Source organism: Erpetoichthys calabaricus, chromosome 1 (genome assembly GCF_900747795.2).
Source record: "Erpetoichthys calabaricus chromosome 1, fErpCal1.3, whole genome shotgun sequence".
Taxonomy (NCBI): Eukaryota; Metazoa; Chordata; class Cladistia; order Polypteriformes; family Polypteridae; genus Erpetoichthys; species Erpetoichthys calabaricus.
In genome coordinates this window covers 276737664-276752185 of record NC_041394.2, presented here as the reverse complement: position 1 = coordinate 276752185, position 14522 = coordinate 276737664, and the positions used below count along the sequence as shown (strand labels likewise).

The 14522-nt window shown below is 36.5% G+C and overlaps 1 protein-coding gene across 1 annotated transcript in view; it reads right to left on the bottom strand.

Annotated features, from left to right (window-relative positions):
* Positions 1-1805: 1805 nt before the first annotated feature.
* LOC114660056 (outer dense fiber protein 3-like) overlaps positions 1806-14522 on the bottom strand; it is a 32455-nt gene continuing 19738 nt past the window's right edge. The window contains exons 5-7 of the mRNA XM_028812591.2: positions 14187-14308; positions 12699-12839; positions 1806-2175 (exon numbers count right to left, since the gene is read on the bottom strand). Of these exons, the coding sequence (XP_028668424.1) occupies positions 2083-2175; positions 12699-12839; positions 14187-14308 (356 nt within the window). The 3' untranslated portion in view covers positions 1806-2082. The remainder of the gene's footprint in view (positions 2176-12698; positions 12840-14186; positions 14309-14522) is intronic.

The following is a 14522-nucleotide window of genomic DNA, read 5'->3' as shown; positions in this document are numbered from 1 at the left end:
TAACCCATGTAGTTTGTAGTGATGGGTGAGAAAAATTTTAATATCATGTTTTTGAACAATATAGGCAAAAGTTAACTAATACTGTGTAGTAGCAAGCAATATGAAAAATGTCCATGGGGAAAAATACATAACAAAAATCTGACGTTATTGACTGTGTTGCATAATCTACATGTTCATTATCCAGCTATATGCTCAAAATGTGAAAAATGCATGCTTTTTTGGTAAATGTTATTAAACAGGCACTTCTGGAAAAATCCGCACATATCATAAGCAGGAAACTCAAGGCACATGGTAGTGTGTTTATTTTAACTGATCATCCGCCTCTCCCTCTCATTGGCCAGGTATCTTAATTTGGTATCATTTTTCTTTTTTGTTCTCACAAAACTGATTTTATTTGAATATTAAATTCTTTCTTGACTTTTAACTAGATAGATAGATAGATAGATAGATACTTTATTAATCCCGATGGGAAATTCACATTATTTCACTATTTAGGCCTAAGGCCATTTACTGTAACAGTTGTCATAAACAAAAGGACTATATATAACACCTGACAAGTAGCATCTCAAAAAATCCATATACAATGAAGAAGTTGTTCAAGAGAATTTTACTGGTGGTAGTAACTAAGATTGGGCTTTTAAGATGAAACACAACAGTATGAAAGCCTGTGCTTAAATGTCATCACAATCAATGAACTTGTGGAGGCATAACAAGACAATGCTTGTCACACATTCAGAAACATCAGTAAAATGCTGCTAAATAAAGTTAGGAAGACCAAGGAAAATAAATGAAGACCTTTAACTCTTTCAGGGCTGATGTCGACTTTTGTGGAAATTCTGGGGTAGAGGACGGTAATCAGCTGTAAAATACAACAAAACTCACCCTTACATTTAAGTTTGACTTTCTTTGCTAGAAGGAAAGTTAAGTAGCTTTGTTGATTTAACCTTGATTCCCTGCATGAGTAGTGAGGAGCAAACAACCTCTAAAATGGCATTGACATCGAATACAAAAGTGAGGTACCAGCATTAGCTGACTAGTCCCCAGCTGATCATGGTGTTGAACACGTTTGTGTAGCTGGTATGCCTACAGCAGCCTTTGCCTGGGAGGACCACCACTTATGATGACAAGAGGTACAAACCCTATTGTGTTACACTACGACTGCCACTGCCGCCCACCTGCTGTGCAAAGGCAGCCAGCCCACCGTGCACTCCTGCTGGCCATCAAGATGCCACTGCCACAAGAGATGCCGAACAAGCGCCAACAGCAACCCCAGCATGTAGCAACAGACGTTTTATGTTGATTTATGTGTGAAACCGTTGCTTTGTGTGCTTTTCAGAAAACTGAGTTTTTTGGAAGAAATATTCAGCCCTTAAAGAGTTAAATTGTAAATAAACTTTAAATAAACAAGCCATCAAGACCTGCAACAATGGATAAATGTTAAATTTAAATTATATTCTAGTAATTTCACAAAATATTTAAAATTTGCCTTAGATAACGTAGGCACAGAATTACCAAATCTATTTGGTGTTGTCACAAGGTAAACTTTACTGACATTAAGATCATTTCATATATAAACTCTTTCATTCAAAATCTAACTTTAAAAGAGAAAGCATGAAAGTTGGTCTTTCTATGCTACTTTTACAGAGGATTATAGAAAATGTATTGAAAATCTATAAAAATAATTGTCTATGGAGATCAATGTACTGTAAAACATGCTTCCATTAGTTTGTTTGACTTACAGACTTACCCAGTCTATCCAGATGTTGATCTCGTTTAAGTCAGGAAAAAAGTCAATTAGTCAGAATTTACCATATCTTCAGTAGAGGTAGAAACTTGAAAAAAATCTGTACATCTGTTCAAGTACTTGGAAGGTTATTTGGCAAGTATCCTTTAGTCCAAGATTATTCCTTATTTCTTACAAATTCCTAGTAAACAGAATTTCAAGGGCTGTTTTTTTGTGTCCAAAGCAGCGAAATTGTCTGGAATGGCTCCTTGTTGAAAATTCTCCTAGGACCAGACACCTGGCTTGTTTACTCGTCAATGATGTCCAGGAATTGTGTTCAATTTTGATGTTCTCCTGTATTATTTAGCTCCAGTGATAATCAGTGGTGCCAGATATGGGGAATGTCTAATTCCAAATGTAAAACAAGGAGCTTTGGTTTTAGTGACTGTGACCTTAAAAAAAAAAAAAAAAAAAAAATATGTAACAATTATAGTATGGAATAACCTACCTGGGCAACAGTATAATGATTATAAAATCAGTCTTATATTATACATTATATTTATCATTTATTTGTCATGTGTACAGATGGCACTTTTTAAAATTATACTAATGATTTTTTAGTGATTGACTGAAAATGACAGCCCTGCATTCAGCACTTTGACAAATTTTGGGGAAAAAACAAATTCCAATCTCTAAGTGATGAACTCCAAAACTTTATCATCTTCAAAGTTAGTGCCAATTTTGTACTTTTAACCTCTAATGTGTTGCTTTGTGAAGACGTGAATCCAAAATATGGCTGGAAAAAATTAAAGGGAGTGGATCCTTTCATCTACATTACACCATAGTTCTAAATCTTTTTCCTTTTATGCTGGTGTAAATTTACTTTAACCATAGTCAGATTGTTAAGAATATAGAATAAGGTCCCACTATTGATACCAAAATATGTTGCCATTCTAACCCTGTTAGATTTTGCTTCACCTGATTATAACTTGGACAAAAGTGCTTTATTTTTCAGACTTCTAAATATTGTATAGCTCAAAGAAAAAAATAAAATATAATTAAAAAGCTGTAAACCATATATTTGTAGCAGAATTTGAACTCAAGGGTACCACCACTTTTGAGCATTATAATAACATAATAGTCTAAACTTTCTTTAATGTTTAAATTTACAGAGTGATTAAGAACCAATTGTTTAAAAGGCAAATTGTTAAATAGTTCAGATTATGCAAGGAGGCGGAGGGAAACGGGAAATTTTCAATTGATGTTAAATGCATGAATAAACACATTACAAAATACATTTAATGATGAAATGTATTGTACAGGATGTGCAATTAATTATGGTAATCGATATTCATTCAATATTCATTTTATGTTTTGATGAAAACATCATGAAGGTGTTGTCCATTTCTCTGCACACATTCTGACAACCTGTTGTGGAAATTCTGTATTTCTCGATGTAACATCAAGAGAAATGCTAGCAATTTCCTCTTTAATCCTCCTTTTTAGTTCAGCAATGGTTGCAGGATGTGTGCAGTACACTTGACTTTTAAGATGTCCCCAAAGAAAAAAATTACAGTGAATCTGGGAATCTCGGAGGCCATAGAATGTCACCGTTGTGTGAAATGACGCGCCTTCCAAACAATCATCGAATAGCTGCCATCGATTGTTGGGCAGTATGCAAAGTGGCTTCACCTGGGGACTTCTATTTTTAAGGCTTAACCCGTTTCTTCGAAATTACACAACCAAGTTGGTCTCGTCCGTTATAGGAGATGGACGTCTGAAGCGGAGCTCCGTTAGCAGCGGGCTTTATTTTCTCACGTATTTCTTATTATTTAGAGATATCCTGAATTTACCCAACCTGAGGAGTTTCCACTACAGCATATAAACATGAGTAACAAGAAGAGAAGTCAGAAAGAACCGGAAAAGAAACTTAAAACTACATCAAAGTCTAGACAGACATCAAGCTCAAGTGCGAGGTACGGCCTCTCAGAGACTGACATGGAACTGGCAGACGAATGTGCAGACTTCCTAGGACCTTGCTCCACTGCATCGTCTCCAGTTGAGAGCAAAAATGGGAGTGAAGATGCAAGTGATGCAGGTCACGATGGATCGCCGATTTCAGAAGAAGATCAATCGAAACTAGAAAAAGCCCTGCAGTACGTGCTCTCATGTACTCCTCGCGAGCCCGAAGCATCGGCTGTAATAGGAGCGGCAATTCCACCCGCGGACCACGAAAGCCGCAGTGATCTGTCCGAACTGAAAGAGATGATCGCAACACTGGCGACTGCCACCTCCACAGCCGTAAATGAGCTTAAGAAGGAGCTTAAGGGGCTTAAGAAGGATAACAAAGACCGGGAAATGCGTCTATTTAATCGTTTTGATTCGACCTTTAAAGGTATAGTGGGGAAAATAGAGGAACACATTGAAGAAAATAGATCCAAACTGAAAAAAATTGCCGATCAGCTGGATGACGTTAAGCAGTCATTCACGGCTCGAATTGAAACAGCGGAACAATTGGCATCTAACGCCGATGAAAAAGCTACAGCTGCGAATTCCGAATGCAAAAAACGCGAAGACAGATTTGCAGCCCTGGAGGATGGGTGCAGAAGGAATAATATTAGAATCGAAGGTCTACCTGAGAAACGACAAAGTACAAACCCAGTGAAATTTGCAGTAGAATTACTCTCTAAAATAATTGGAGATGACTTTAAACCAGATACCAAGATAGCAGCAGCTTATCGTATACGCAGTTCAAATACCTTTAAACCTAGGTCTTTTATTGTTCGCTTTGAGCGACTACGATGTAAGCTTGATGTGATGGCACTTCTCAGACACAAGCAAGAGATTATATTTGAAAATAATCTTATTCGTGTTTTCCCTGATTTCTCACCTTTAACAGCTGCAAAACGGGCAGCCTTCTTCAACATTAAACAGCTCTTACGGAAAGCCAATATCAAATACAGCCTCTTGTATCCCGCCAAACTGAAAGTGGAAGTTCGTGGCCAATATTATGTATTTTCAAGCAAGGAGGAAGCTGAAAAGGAATTAAAGAAGCTGTTCCCGACATTCTTTTGAAAGACAATAATGAGCCGTATCCTGTCATGGCATGGCAAGGATGTAATCATACATCCTTTTCTTTACTTGGACGCTATAGGTTTATGTTTTAATTACAGTTATAGACATGAGTGTGTGGAAGTTATACACGTGAGTGTGTGGAAGTAATTAAAGTAGGGTTTTTTTTTTTTTTTACTTCCCTAAAGGAGACTGTTTAACATCATACCCTTGGTTTATTATTATTTCTATCATTGCATTAGGATTTACTATGCTTATCTTAGACCACTTTTTAACACCATTCCCAGGGTTCATTATTTTATTATCTTATTATTTTAAAATTGCTGAAGATTATATTTTAAGCTTAAAGACTTTTAATGATTATATTTTTGGCAGATAGTATTTAAACTTTAGCTGCAATAGATATCTCTACTTTTTAATTCTCAAATGCCGCTTTGGGCTTGTTTTGTTTTGGACGTGCTCTGTCTCTCGGTATGTCAGAGGACTGGGACATTGTGAAGTGGGGTCTAGCCTCATGTGGGGAGGCAAAATGGGGGAGTGGGGGGATAAGGGGGGGAAGAGAAGGAGAGCAGGCTATATCTAATCTATCCTTTTAATCCTTATAATTATAACTATCAACGCAACAATAGGCTGTATGGCAATAACTTGTGGGGATTTTGGAAATTAAGATTAAAACTGCCTCACTACCAGTTAAGACTATAAAATGACATTAAAAATTCAGAATCAATGTCTCCATAATGGGACAGTTAATTTTGTGAGCTGGAATGTTAAAGGCCTGAAATCACAAATTAAACAGAAAGAAAGTATGCTCTCACCTAACGGGCTTAAACACTAAAATAGTATTTTTATAGGAGACACACTTACTAAGCAAGGATCGATTCTGGCGACAAAAAGACTGGACTGGCCAAATGTTCCATTCTAGCTTTACAAAGAAAACTAGAGGTGTGGGAATTCTCTTACATAGAACAGTCCCATTTGTAGCATCAGATGTACTATCGGATCCTGAAGGGAGATATGTGATGGTCATGGGCAACTTATTTAACTGTAAAATGATTTTGATAAATGTTTATGCACCCAATGTTGATGATAAGGAATTCATGCAAAATCTATTTGCATCCATTCCCAATGTGAACACTCATAAAATTATAATGGCTGGGGACTTTAATTGTGTTTTAAATCCACTCTTAGATAGGACTCCTGCCACAGGGGGGATGACATCTAACACTGCAAAGACAATTACACAGTTTGTGACCGACCACAACTTGTCAGACCCCTGGAGGTTTCTAAACCCAAACTCAAGAACATATTCGTTCTACTCACCAGTGCATCATAGCTACTCAAGAATCGATTATTTCTTTATAGATAATAATTTCTTGCCTACGATTAAATCTTGTAAATACGACACACTTGTTATCTCCGATCATGCACCTCTAGTTTTGGAGCTAAAATCATTATGCCCCCCACACTCACCTCACAGATGGCGCCTTAACCCACTTCTATTAGCAGACGAGAACTGTACAGAATTTATATCCAAACAAATTAGCTTCTTCTTAGAGACAAACACACCCTCAGAGGTCTCTGCAAGAACACTTTGGGAAACTCTAAAGGCCTTCTTAAGAGGACAGATTATTTCATATCTTTCCCACAGAAATAAATTAGAAACCAAGAAAGTGTCAGAGCTAAGAAGCAAAATTACTAGAATAGATGAAGAACAAGCCAGGCATCCAAGTGAGGCTCTTCATAGGAAAAGGCAGGCTCAGCATACAGAACTCAACATCTTGACAACTAAAGAAACTGAACAACTTATTTATAAATAAAGACATCATTACTACAAACACGGAGAGAAAGCTAATAAGCTTTTAGCTCAACAAATCCACCAGCAAGAAGTTCGCAATGCAATCCCAGTAATCAGCAACACTAATGGAGATGAAATCATTGACCATAAAAATATAATGCACACATTTAGAGACTACTATAAAACCTTATATTCTACTGAGTTTAAAGAAGACAACACACAACCTAATGCATTTCTGGATACATTACAGATACCACAAATAGATACTTTTAGTGCTGAGGAACTGGATAAACCTCTGACCCTATCAGAATTACAAGATGCTATAAAGTCACTTCAAGGTGGGAAATCAGCAGGCCCTGATGGCTACCCTATAGAATTTTATAAGAAATTCTCCACTCAGCTAGCTCCCCTCTTATTGGCAACATTTACAAAAGCTAGAGACAATCAAATTCTACCTCAAAATTTTCGTCAAGCATTAATCACCGTCTTTCCTAAACAAAATAAGGACTTGTTACAATGTGCATCATAGAGACCAATTTCACTTCTGAATAATGATGTTAAGATACTCTCAAAAATCATAGCTAGAAGGATGGAGAAAGTGCTGCCTTCGGTAATTTCACAGGATCAAACTGGATTTATTAAAGGCCGTCACTTATCTTCCAATCTTCGACGCCTGTTTAATGTAATATATTCACCAGCAAAGTCAAACACCACAGAGATATTATTATCATTGGATGCAGAAAAAGCATTTGATATGATTGAATGGAACTACGTTTTCACTGCATTGGAGAAATTTGGGTTTGGCCCGAATATTTGTGCATGGATCAAACTACTGTATACCAGTCCAGAAGCCTCAGTCTGTATTAACAACATTTGTTCAGATTACTTTAAACTAGAACGTGGCACCAGACAAGGACTCCCTTTGTCACCACTGCTGTTTGCAATCACCATTGAACCACTGGCGGTCCACTGTCGCAATTCTTATCAGATAAAGGGGATTATCCAAGAAGGACTGGAACAGAAAATTTCTCTATATGCAGATGATATGGCTTTATATATATCAGACCCAGAAAACACTGTGCCTGCAGTTTTAACAGCACTTTCAGATTTTCAAAAGATTTCTGGTCTCAGAATTAATTTGAATAAAAGTATACTCTTTCCAGTGAATTCACAAGCATATAATATTAGATTGGACACCCTACCTTTTACCATAGCAGATCAGTTTAAATACCTAGGGGTAAATATCACAAATAAACATAAAGCTCTTTATCAACAAAATTTTGCCGTCTGTATGGAAAAAATTAAGCAAGACTTGCATAGATGGTCAACCCTTCATCTCACTCTAGCTGGAAGAATTAACGTTGTTAAGATGAATATCCTTCCTAAGCTTCTTTTTTTATTTCAAAACATCCCAATATATATCAATAAATAATTTTTTAAGCAATTAGATTCAACCATAACCTCATTTATTTGGAACTCAAAACATTCACGAAGAGCGACCTTATAAAGACCTCAGGCAGAAGGTGGCATGGCTCTACCTAATTTTCAGTTTTATTACTGGGCAGCAAACATACAAGCCATAAAAACCTGGACACAAATAAATGAACATACACAGGCCTGGTCCACAATAGAAGTAAAATCCTGCAGCACTTCTTTATATTCCCTGCTCTGCGCTCCAATAAATGCAAGTTATCGCAAATATACTAATAACTAAATTGTGCTTCACTCACTCAGAACATGGAACCAAATTAGAAAGCAATTTAAGATGGAAAATCTTCTATCTGTGGCACCCCTGCAAGAGAACCACCTCTTTCAACCCTCGCAAACATCCAGTTTTTAATACCTGGAAAAGATTTGGGATTAAATTGCTCCGAGATCTTTATATAGACAATATCTTTGCATCCTTTGAACAATTACATTCCAAATTTAACCTTCCAGCTACACATTTCTTTCACTATCTTCAAATTAGAAACTTTGTCAAACAGAACCTGCCGGATTTTTCCTCATCTTGTACCCTCCACCATGCTGGAAAAAATACTGCTCAACTTCGAGGACTTAGACACCAATATATAAAATTTTATTAGAGTCCCTTCCTTTTAAAGATCCAAGAGGACAATGGGAAAATGATCTCTTAATTAATATATCAGAAACGGAGTGGAAGGTAGCAATGCAGAGAATTCACTCGAGCTCCATATGCGCAAAGCATAGAATTATTCAACTGAAAATTATATATCGAGCTCATCTGTCTCACTTAAAACTGTCCAAAATGTTTCCAGGGCAAGGTCCAACCTGCGAACGCTGCAACCAAGCTTCTGCCTCACTGGGTCACATGTTTTGGGCATGCACCACAATAACATCATTTTGTACCAAAATTTTTAAGTGCCTTTCAGACAGCCTTGGTGTCACAATCCCTTCTAACCCACTAATAGCTGTGTTTGGTGTTCTTCCAGGTGGATTTGAAATGGAGAAGGATAAGCAAACTGTGATTGCATTCACTACACTTTTGGCACGCAGACTGATTTTGTTAAATTGGAAGAATCCTAACTCTCCTCTGATAAGTCAGTGGGAAACCGATGTTTTATATTATTTGAAATTGGAAAAAGTCAAATTCTCAGTTAGGGGATCTGTACAGAATTTTTTCAAAACCTGGCAGGATTTAATCTATAATAATAAAAGGCAAAGCCCTCACTGACTGACTGACTGACTCACTGACTCACTCATCACTAATTCTCCAACTTCCCGTGTAGGTGGAAGGCTGAAATTTGGCAGGCTCATTCCTTACAGCTTACTTACAAAAGTTAGGCAGGTTTCATTTCGAAATTCAAAGCGTAATGGTCATAACTGGAACATATTTTTTGTCCATACACTGTAATGGAGGAGGCGGAGTCACGTATCGCGTCATCACGCCTCCTACGTAATCACGTGAACTAAAAACAAGGAAGACATTTACAGCACGAGTCACACGCGGGAACGAAGGTAAATGACGTTAATTTTTGACTGTCTTTTAATACTGTGTAAGCATACATATTAACACATGTGCAATTAAACGTGTGCATTTACGGGGTGATTTCTCAGGCTTAAAAGCTCACCTTTTATCAAACGCGGGAAGAAAGGTAACTGACGTTGTTCACTGTCTTTTAATACTGTGTAACCATACATATTAACACATGTCCAATTAAACGTGTGCATTTACGGGGTGATTTCTCAGGCTTAAAAGCTCGCCTTTTACTAAAAAGGTAAATGCAAAACTATTTTCAATCAGTTTATTGAAACGCTCCCGTTAAGGATTGCAATAACATATTCGCGAGATAAAAGAACGAAGTAGGGGGAAATGGAGGAACAGCCGCAAACAGCGAAGAGCAAAAAATTAATTAAACAATTGAGAACGGAGCGAGTTAAGCATACAAGCATGTTCATAAGGGAAACAAAGCACGGTGTGAAACGTAAGTTTCAATTAAGTTTATAGAAACGCTCCCGCTGCGGATTGCAATAACATATTCGCGAGATAAAAGTTTAATGAGAAGACACGAGGTATAAACGAACCACACGCCGTGGCGCAACGTTAGGGGCAACAGTTTCAACCATTCTATGATCTGCTTCTCGCAACTGAAAGACGGCACATGGCGGATGTTAGCCGACTTGCTGACCGCAACGTTAGGGGCTTCAACTATGGCGCTGACGCCACATCTCAGTGCCAACACTTTGCAGACTGTTCTTAAAAGACACGCCCTCCTCACTGGACAGTTAAAAACACCAATCAAACTAACGATGACATCAAGTATTACCCAATCCAAAGTAGGAAAGGAGGCATCTTCATAAAATGCGTGTGGGATGATTTGCATGAGACGCTGCTTTAAAAAAAAAATGATAAAAAAAATACGGGATAAATCCCGTCCAGTATTGATTCAAAACGTGACGCGCAATTTCATTCTCAAACGCGGCACGATTCCGTATTTTAAAGGACGGGTGGCAACCCTACAGTGCCAGGTAACCACCCATACAATCAGATTGTGATTCAGACTAGGAATGCAATGAATGTAATTACCCCGATCTACATACAAGGCGAAAGTCTTGCAACATTCAAAGATGATGGTTTGGGATAAGTACACCATACAACATAAAAGAGCTTATGAAGCCTTGAACCGAAAAAAGCAAGATGTCAGAGATCGTAAAAAAAAAAATAGGAGGTAATGTTGTTTTACTCGCTGTAGATTTTAGTCAAACATTACCAGTTATTCCACGAGGGAGACCAGCAGATGAACTCAACGCGTGTTTAAGATCCATGCTTCTCCCACGCTCGGTTATATGTCGCGTGTTCTCGGGTAGGTGCACCAAAAAATGTATACATTTAAGCATGTAATGGGCAAACAAAAAATGAGGTATACCCGAAGGCACTGCAGTAGTACTTCATGTAACTTTACTTCTTAAATGTTAATGTTTTACTGTTTAATAATTTATACGCTTCTTATATGTTGTTCAAATTCTTTTATCAAAATACCACTGACAGCGCAATGCACGATAACATGGAGTGAATACACCATACGCATCCGCCCACGGCTGCCCTGCTGTGCGTAGATAGGAGTTGATTCTACAATAAAATAAAATAAAGATAAAAAGAGTAAAACAATCATCACCCATAAAGCGGATAGTAGACGTGACGTACTATATGTGTACCACATTTCAAATGTATAGGTGAAACGGTTTGCGAGCTACAGGTCATTTAAAATCCTGGACAGACACACAAATTGCCACGGTAGCAAATTACAGAAGAAGATTTTACTGTTTAATAATTTATATTTATATGAAAAGTGCTTCTTATATATTTCTTCATATTCTCATATGATAATGATGTTAATGTTTATATTGATTTCTGTGTTATTAAAACTGCATGTATGTGTGTATATGTATATATATATATATATATATACTAGCAAAATACCCGCGCTTCGCAGCGGAGAAGTAGTGTGTTAAAGAGGTTATGAAAAAAAAAGGAAACATTTTAAAAATAACGTAACATGATTGTCAATGAAAGCCCGTTTCAGTCAGTAAGTCTTATGTGTGTGTTTATGTATGTGTGTATATATATATGTAGATGTGTATATGTAGATATGTATATATATGTATATGTATATAAATGTTTATGTGTGTGTGTGTATTATATATTTAATATATATATATATTTATATATATATATATAAAAGACAGCAACAGTTATAACAATGACAACACAATTACATTGACAATCATGTTACGTTATTTTTAAAATGTTTCCTTTTTTTTTCTTAACCTCTTTAACACACTACTTCTCCGCTGCGAAGCGCGGGTATTTTGCTAGTCAATAATATTTTAGAATAAGAAGAAATAATATTTCCGCATTTCATTTCCTTCTCCATTTATCTTTTTTTGCCCTATTAAACTCAATAATTTAGGCATGTTTACAAGCCTTAAGTATTACTCCTTTGGCCATGCTCTCCTTCTCAGGGGTGGGGTTTGATTTGCTTTCAGTCCTATTTTTTGTAAAAATTGATCTATATGTACGGAATGATTACAATAAAATTAATAAAAAAAAAAAAAGAAATTACACAACCATGTTGTAATTGTATGAGCAGACAGGACACAATGATGCTGAAATTCCCTCTGCGCAGCAGTCACACTATCCCCATTCTCATAAAAGGCTTTCACAGTGAATGCTCTCTGCACACCACTTCACTGCTCCATTATAACTAAAGGCAAGGGGTACTACACGAGGTCGCATTGGTCCCAAACAACTGCTGACGCTCCAGGGTTGCCAATGCCTTGTTCCAAAATTTCTCTTTTCCTTGCGCCACCCTGTATATATGAATGGAAAATTGTTTTTGTAGACTCCCTACAACCTTCTGCACTTTTACACAATGCTGTGTATTTATTGCACATATACTGTTACATTTCTCACATACTGTAACATAGTAGTATTAATGTGCTTAAAAGGAGAAAAATACAGTAGATTTAGCTGTCAGGTTTTTTTTTGCATATTGAAATAGTTCTAAAATGAGAATGTTAACTATAATAAAGGCAAATATGAGCAAAACAGTAAAGATATGTTATTTATTTTTGTTGTTTAAAACTTACTTCCACTGGGCAGTGCGCTCCTGGTCCTGGTTTTCTTGTCGAGTCCCCTGGCATGACATTGCGTCCTATCATGCTGAACTGAGGTGACTTATATTTGTAGGTATTGAGATCTGTTGTTGTGTATGAAGCTGGACCAGGAGACTATAAGGAAATGGACAGGTAGGTGGGTGATTTAGTATATCAATCATGTACAGTTCAGTTTTATGTTGTGCTTAATGCAATATACTGTTATTTGCAAATGGAACACACCTTCTAGTTTAAATTAATTGGGAGAAAATTTTCAATCAATTAATTCTCATTAAATCATGCTTAAACTGTGAACATTTGTAGGATTGTGACATGGCCATCCATTTCAATTTAATTACAAAAATTAATACCACTTTGCAGTTCAAATGTGATCTTTCACTTTCAAAATTCAGAGTGTATACAATACAGGTAATGAAGTTACTGCTTACGTAATGCACACTGTACAGTGGGTATCAAAAGTGGACGATAAATTAAAAACAGAAAAAAACTTGATGGTTACAAGATCTTAGTAAAGGTGAAAAAGGTCTAATATTATCTGTCTTGATATCAACTTTTACATCCACAAAAACTGAGATTTCAATAAGGGTATAAAGACTTTTGATATCCAGTGGTTCTAGGCATTTTATATTTATTTAGCTAAATTTGTGAGTACCTGCATAATTGAGGGGAAAAAAGGATGTACAGTAACCAACTTCTTGTGCTCATTGAAATTTACTTGTTTCATTAAGCATTCATTTATTCACATCACCTATGCAACTATTACTTTAAATAAACCACTAATCCAAATTTTCTATAATTGGACTGTATTTTAATATATTCTAAGATTCAAGGCATTTTTCTGCAACAATAGAAATTTATTCAGGCTTTGGTGTAACTCAATCCTAAAATTAGGCCTGGAAGAAAATTTCATTTACAACCAGACCATTCCTTAAAAGTGTTTCAGAAGAAGGATATCCATACTTTTACAAATATAAATTACAGAAAGTTTTATAATCCAGGTTGCTATACTCTCACTGTTGTATTTTTATCTTCTCTTTAGAAAAACTGATTTGTCTTCAAGTATAATATGGTTAAAGTCAATAATTTAGGCCCAGTTGTTATTTTTTTCTACTTGTAGTTCTTGAAATGTGATAATAAAAATTTGCTTAGGTGCTTGACTATGGACATACTATATTCAGCTTATGCTGTAAATGCTAAAAGCAACCTTGTGAAGACTTCTCAGACGGCATGTATGCTGGCATTGTTATTTTTCCTGACCATTCCCATCTCTATCCAGCAAACATTTCCTAATGTTAGCTGGTGATTTTCATGTCAACCTCTGCTGGATCTGGCTTGCCATGTACAGTGGTCACTATTGCATAGTCAGAGATGGTCAGAAGAGCCAGCTCCAGATCCCCTGAGATACCTCAAGGCCAATAAGCCAGAGCACCACCCTAGGATCTTAATTGCTAAAATTTTTACTTTTTTTAGGTCTTCACAGAAGCTTCCAATATTGCTCTTTCCAGACATGGAATAAAAAGGTGATGATGATTTGTTCACCACTTTGGGTCCCAACATAGGGGGGAGTGAATATGCCGCTGGACCTATGAGGATAAAAAGACAATTAGTGAAAAAAACTTTTAGTAAAGTTGTTGTGATATCTAATTAATCTGTCAATACTGACAAATTACTATTTGTATTAAGCCTGCCTCTGAATTATGCAATTAAAGTTTGAATATAACTGCTGCTTTCTAAAAACATACAACTTATTAAAGTTAATTTCTACAATAAATGCCACATGAAAGTGGCTGACATCAG